Here is a 7,500-nt window from a genome sequence, read left to right as displayed (position 1 = left end):
AGAGTATTTTCTTCTGTTCTGGGTGACGCAGGGAGGAATGTTCCAACCCTCAGGCACGACTCCTTCAACACTGACATGAAAACATTAGATTTCACATTTCATCACGTCCCTGGGACTGCTATTATATATCCTCCCCTGAACCTGGCCCGTCCCTCCTTCAGGACCCTGGCCCGTCCTCCTTCAGGACCCTGGCCCGTCCCTCCTTCAGGACCCTGGCCCATCCCTCCTTCAGGACCCTGGCCCGTCCCTCCTTCAGGACCCTGGCCCGTCCCTCCATCAGGACCCTGACCCGTCCCTCCATCAGGACCCTGGCCCGTCCCTCCTTCAGGACCCTGGCCCGTCCCTCCTTCAGGACCCTGGCCCGGCCCCTCCTTCAGGACCCTGGCCCGTCCCTCCTTCAGGACCCTGACCCGTCCCTCGATCAGGACCCTGGCCCGTCCCTCCTTCAGGACCCTGGCCCGTCCCGCCTTCAGGACCCTGGCCCGTCCCGCCTTCAGGACCCTGGCCCGTCCCTCCTTCAGGAGAGCGACAAGGATGGGAATCAGAATGGGGATTCGTATCTGGAATTCCTATAGTTGAACTTGTCATTTCTATCTATCTTTGAAGACCTCATTCACCTATAATGACTCAAAGTAGTCAGGTAGTGTATAGAACACAGACATCTAATGTCATAGGAAATACTGTACTGCTGTTTTTATGTAACCTTTATTTAACCTTTATTTAACTAGGCGAGTCAGTTAAGAACAAATCATTATTTACAATGACGGCCTACATCGGCCAAACCCGGACGGCGCTGGGACAAATTGTGCGTCACCCTATGGGACTCCCAATCACGGCCAGTTGTGATACAGCCTGGATTTGAACCTGTAGTGTCTGTAGTGACGCCTCCAGCACTGAGATGCAGTGCCTTAGGCCTCCGCGCCACTCGGGGGCGCTGTTACATGCAGGTAATAATAAGGGTAGGCTCTCGTAGACAGACCCAGTGGGGACTGGGTGAGATGATGTTTACAGTTGTTCTCAAACCTCTTAACTATACAGTTATATAATACATGACTGATTTAGTCCTGGGTTTCTGGATCACAACTTTGTGACAGCTGTTGTAAAAAAAATGGCTCTATAAATACATTTGGATTGGTTGATGTACATTAAGTACTGTACTTTCAACCTACGTCAAGGAAACTAAAGAGTTGATTAGCTATGCCTTGTTTGTATCTGTGTGCTATCTCTCTCTGAGTTGATTAGCTATACCTTGTTTGCGTCAGTGTGCTATCTCTCTCTGAGTTGATTAGCTATGCCTTGTTTGTGTCTGTGTGCTATCTCTCTCTGAGTTGATTTGCTATGCCTTGTTTGTGTCAGTGTGCTATCTCTGAGTTGATTGGCTATGCCTTGTTTGTGTCAGTGTGCTATCTCTGAGTTGATTGGCTATGACTTGTGTGTGTCAGTGTGATATCTCTGAGTTGATTAGCTATGCCTTGTTTGTGTCTGTGTGCTATCTCTCTCTGAGTTGATTAGCTATGCCTTGTTTGTGTCTGTGTGCTATCTCTCTCTGTGTTGATTAGCTATGCCTTGTTTGTGTCTCTGTGCTATCTCTCTCTGAGTTGATTAGCTATGCCTTGTTTGTGTCTGTGTGCTATCTCTCTCTGAGTTGATTAGCTATGCCTTGTTTGTGTCTCTGTGCCATCTCTCTCTGTGGCCCAGGGGTTTCTGACTGTGTAGTACACTACAGGAACGGTAACAGGCGGTGTAAAACAGCACTGCCATTAGAGAAACCAGTGATTTCTGACTGTGTAGTACACTACAGGAACGGTAACAGGCGGTGTAAAAACAGCACTGCCATTAGAGAAACCAGTGATTTCTGACTGTGTAGTACACTACAGGAACGGTAACAGGCGGTGTAAAACAGCACTGCCATTAGAGAAACTATAAACAGTTTGGCTTGCAGCCAAACCAACTCCTCCCTGTACAGCAGGGCAAGAAGAAAGGGTCTGTAAGCCTGTGTGTGTGTGTGTGTGTGTGTGTGTGTGTGTGTGTGTGTGTGTGTGTGTGTGTGTGTGTGTGTGTGTGTGTGTGTGTGTGTGTGTGTGTGTGTGTGTGTGTGTGTGTGTGTGTGTGTGTGTGTGCGTGTGCATCTTGGCTTATGTGGTGAGTAATGACCCATTGTGTCTGCATCACAGAGCTCTGTGTGGTCTTCTGTCCTGTCCTGCACTACTCTATTCTGACAGCAGAGGGCGCAATACATCAGAGGTACTGACAGACAAATTTCAATTGCATTTTCTTGATTACTCACGTCCTCACCCATTGGATGAAAAGGTCATAGGGGAGGGACAAATGGGTTTTGAGAAAGACACGAGGAGGGAGGAGGTGAGGAATCAAGGAAGTGCAATTGAGAATCTCCCACAGTCCTTATCCAGACACCTCCCACCGTTCGGTCTCTAAGTTTAGCTTAGAAGAGACTGAAGTTACTGTCCTAAATTAAGTCAACTAGCACGGCACCAAAACAACACCATCTTGTTTTGCTTTAACCAAGTTTCTGTTGTTGTTATTATTATTATTAGTCCCAGCTATCATATTTGGTTCCTTTTAAAGTTGTGGGGACGTATGTTTTTGGTTTCCCGTTGGTTCTGGGAGCAAAGCCGTACATTTCCTGACCGGTTAAACAGAACGTTTTATTAAACGTTCTGAGAACGGAAGTGAACATTTCACGTGTTCTGGGAATGTACATTTTTAGGTTGCAGGGAGGTTCTGAGAACGTTTTACTATGGTTCCCTGCGAGTTTCCCTGGAAGTTTTAACGTTTTGAGAACGGAAATTATAGTTTATTTGGAGGTGTTTTTAATCACTTCCTTAAAACTTTTAACTGAATGTTTCAATAAGACTTTTAATAACATCGATAGCTTAGTCTGGATAAAGTGTTTTGAGCTCCAAGCACAGATAAGACACATGGATATGTATTTACTTAGGCATGAATGATGCAAACACATTTCTTTGTTTATTCTGGCACGGCAATAATGAGATTTGAACCTATGATCTTTTGTTCTCTACACATGGAATCAGTCCACTGCGCCACCAGTATGAGCTAGCGTGCCATGTTTGTATTTTTTACTCATAAAAGGCTGTTTATTTTAGTCTATTCAAACGGAACCCATTTCAAAGGAAAACAAGCGCTCATTAAGATCAGCTGTGGCCAATTAGTGGGCGCGGCCAAAACACCTGAACACACTTAACAAGATAGAGAACAGAGAGAGTTCTGTTGACGCTGAGAACGCTGAGAACGGAATGTATGGTTTTCCCAATGACATTCTTAGAACGTTCTTTGAATGTTTTCCAGTGGTTTTAAAAACGTTTCTTAAAATGTTCTGAGAACATGACTTTAAATAAAACCATGTGGAAACCTGCAGGAAACGTTATGCTGAAGTACTGATATTCCCACAGAAGAACGTTGTTTCTTAACGTTCTCGGAGCTAACTGAGATCTTTCCCAATGTCAAACCAGTTGGAGAACGTTCCTGGGACATTACCAAAAATTTAATTAAATGTAACTATGTTTGACTTTTTAGGAAATATTCTGTTAATGTCAGGAAATACCAAGAAAATAACTTATTTTGTGGTGAAATTCCTTAAATGTGCTGAGAATGTTCCAAATCCAAGCAACTATCCTGTAGCATTCCCAGAACGTTGTGTGAAGGTTGTAACTATCCTGCAGCATTCCCAGAACGTTGTGTGAAGGTTGTAACTATCCTGCAGCATTCCCAGAACGTTGTGTGAAGGTTGTAACTATCCTGCAGCATTCCCAGAACGTTGTGTGAAGGTTGTAGGCAGAATAACCACAGGACAACCATGCTCTTACCAAACTCTAAGGAACATATGGTTCTCAGAACGTTATGTGCTAGCTGGAGTGTGTGTGTGTGTGTGTGTGTGTGTGTGTGTGTGTGTGTGTGTGTGTGTGTGTGTGTGTGTGTGTGTGTGTGTGTGTGTGTGTGTGTGTGTGTGTGTGTGTGTGTGTGTGTGTGTGTGTGTGTGTGTGTGTGTGTGTGTGTGTGTGTGTGTGTGTGTGTGTGTGTGGCATGTCAGCTGTGTTCTAGATGTTTGATGTACTGGAGTGTGACAACTATGTCAGGATAGAGGGACTCTCTGGGGTTCTCGCTCTCTTTCTCTCTTTCTTTCTTTCTCCCTCTCTCTCTCTATCTCTCTCTTTTGCTATCTCTCTCTCTCTCTTGCTCTCTCTCTCTCTTTTGCTCTCTCTATGACTTGAGTTGTGTTACTGCAGCTAGTAGTCCATTCTCCCTGAGGTCATCTGTTCTTTATCAGTCCATTCTCCCTGAGGTCATCTGTTCTTTATCAGTCCATTCTCCCTGAGGTCATCTGTTCTTTATCAGTCCATTCTCCCTCAGGTCATCTGTTCTTTATCAGTCCATTCTCCCTGAGGTCATCTGTTCTTTATCAGTCCATTCTCCCTGAGGTCATCTGTTCTTTATCAGTCCATTCTCCCTGAGGTCATCTGTTCTTTATCAGTCCATTCTCCCTCAGGTCATCTGTTCTTTATCAGTCCATTCTCCCTGAGGTCATCTGTTCTTTATCAGTCCATTCTCCCTGAGGTCATCTGTTCTTTATCAGTCCATTCTCCCTGAGGTCATCTGTTCTTTATCAGTCCATTCTCCTTGAGGTCATCTGTTCTTTATCAGTCCATTCTCCCTGAGGTCATCTGTTCTTTATCAGTCCATTCTCCCTGAGGTCATCTGTTCTTTATCAGTCCATTCTCCCTGAGGTCATCTGTTCTTTATCAGTCCATTCTCCCTGAGGTCATCTGTTCTTTATCAGTCCATTCTCCCTGAGGTCATCTGTTCTTTATCAGTCCATTCTCCCTCAGGTCATCTGTTCTTTATCAGTCCATTCTCCCTCAGGTCAATCAGTCAATTACATATATATATATTTTTACATCAACAGATTTCACAAAGTGCTTATATGGATTATACAGTAACCCAGCCTTATCAGCAGATTATACAGTAACCCAGCCTTATCAGCAGATTATACAGTAACCCAGCCTTATCAGCAGATTATACAGTAACCCAGCTTTATCAGCAGATTATACAGTAATCCAGCTTTATCAGCAGATTATACAGTAATCCATCTTTATCAGCAGATTATACAGTAACCCAGCCTTATCAGCAGATTATACAGTAACCCAGCCTTATCAGCAGATTATACAGTAACCCAGCTTTATCAGCAGATTATACAGTAACCCAGCTTTATCAGCAGATTATACAGTAATCCAGCTTTATCAGCAGATTATACAGTAATCCAGCTTTATCAGCAGATTATACAGTAATCCATCTTTATCAGCAGATTATACAGTAACCCAGCCTTATCAGCAGATTATACAGTAACCCAGCCTAAAATCCCAAAGAGCAAACAATACACATTATTATTATTTTTATTTATTGTTACCGTTATTTTACCAGGTAAATTAACTGAGAACACATTGCCATTTACAGCAACGACCTGGGGAATAGTTACAGGGGAGAGAAGGGAGGATGAACGAGCCAATTGGAAGCTGGGGATGATTAGGTAGCCATGATGGTATGAGGGTCAGATTGGGAATTTAGCCAGGACACCAGGGCTAACACCCCTACTCTTACAATATAGAAGCACGTTGGCTAGGAAAATCTCCCATGAACCTCTGAAGAAACCTAGAGAGGAACCAGGCTCTGAGGGGTGGCCATTCCTCTTCTGGCTGTGCATGGCCATTAAGGCCAGATCGTTCTTCAAGATGTTCAAACGTTCATAGATAACCAGCAGGGTCAGATAATAATAATCACAGTGGTTGTAGAGGGTGCAACAAGTCAGCACCTCAGGAGTAAATGTCAGTTGGCTTTTCATAGCCGATCACTCAGAGGTCGAGACAGCAGGTGCAATCTCGTAACAGTCAGAGGACAAAAAATCCACAGAGACAAACCGATATCTTTCCGACAGATAAGATCTAAACCAGGCAAGAACTTGTCTGCGTAGACCAATTAGGGTTTCCAAACTCTCCAAAAGAATGGGGTGAGCGATGGCATCAATAGTGGCACTAAGGTCTAGGAGCACGAGGACAGACGCAGAACCTCGGTCTGACGCCATTAAAAGGTAATTTACCACCTTCCTGAGTGCAGTCTCAGTGCTATGATGGGGTCTGCTACCAGACTGGAGCGTTTCATATACATTATTTGTCTTCGGGAAGGAAGTTGCTGAGCAAAATCCTTGAGAGGAATGGTAGATTCCATATAGGCCGATAGTTTAAAACCAATAGTAGATCCAGGGTATGATTGTGTCACTGCATAGGTCCTGAGACATGATGGACAAAACCCACTGAGTCCATTATGACTCAGAAAGCCTATTGGAGTGGGTCTGTCGAATTCTCCATGTGAATATTGAAGTCACCAAAAATTAGAATATTATCTGCCATGACTGTGAGGTCCGATAAGAATTCAGGGAACTCAGGAGGCCTGTAAACAGTAGCTATTAAAAGTGATTGAGTAAGCTGCATAGATTTCATAACTAGAAGCACAAAAGACTAAAACGTAATATTTTTGTGGGTTGTTAATTTGAAATTTACTGTCATAAATGTTAGCAACACCTCCGCCTTTGCGGGATGCGCGGGGGATATGGTCACTAGTGTAACCAGGAGGTGAGGCCTCATTTAACACAGTAAATTCATCAGGCTTAAGCCATGTTTCAGTCAGGCCAATCACATCAAGATTATGATCAGTGATTAGTTCATTGACTATAACTGCCTTTGAAGTGAGGGATCTAACATTAAGTAGTCCTATATTGAGATGTGAGGTATCACAATCTCTTTCAATAATGGCAGGAATGGAGGAGGTCTTTATTCCAGTGAGATTGCTAAGGCGAACACCGCCATTTTTAGTTTCGCTCAACCCAGGTCGAGGCACAGACACGGTCTCAATGGGGATAGCTGAGCTGACTACACTGACTGTGCTAGTGGCAGACTCCACTAAGCTGGCAGGCAGCCTATCTCATTGCAGGCTAGAGGAGTTAGAGCCCTGTCTATGTTGATAGATAAGATGTACCATCTACACTCGCCAGTTCTAGCCTCAGCCAGCACCATCTTCAGATTAGCCTTTACGTCGGCAGCCCTGCCCCCTGGTAAACAGTGTAATAGTTTACTACTGTGGGTAATGGAGTCGCCAATGACCAGGGTTTTCAATGTGTCAGAGATAATGGTGGGAGCCTTCGGTGGCTCAGACCCAGTAACCGGTGGAGGAGAGACCTGGGATGCCTCCCTCCCTCCCTCCCTCCCTCCCCCAACCTGAGGATAAAGACAGGTCACGAGACACACACACACACACACACACACACACACACACACACACACACACACACACACACACACACACACACACACACACACACACACACACACACACACACACACACACACACACACACACACACACACACACACACACCTATTGTACCTGTGATGAGTATGAATTCGGACAGGC

At 44.6% G+C, this 7,500-nt stretch overlaps 1 protein-coding gene across 1 annotated transcript in view; it reads left to right on the top strand.

Annotated features, from left to right (window-relative positions):
- The window catches only part of LOC106590999 (oxysterol-binding protein-related protein 10), a 133,099-nt gene that overhangs the window by 60,106 nt on the left and 65,493 nt on the right, over positions 1 to 7,500 (top strand). The window contains exons 8-9 of the mRNA XM_082968530.1: positions 162 to 556; positions 892 to 947. Of these exons, the coding sequence (XP_082824656.1) occupies positions 162 to 556; positions 892 to 947 (451 nt within the window). The remainder of the gene's footprint in view (positions 1 to 161; positions 557 to 891; positions 948 to 7,500) is intronic.

Source organism: Salmo salar, chromosome 02, assembly GCF_965601325.2.
Source record: "Salmo salar chromosome 02, fSalSal1, whole genome shotgun sequence".
Lineage (NCBI taxonomy): Eukaryota > Metazoa > Chordata > Actinopteri > Salmoniformes > Salmonidae > Salmo > Salmo salar.
This window is presented reverse-complemented; position numbering and strand designations above follow the sequence as displayed.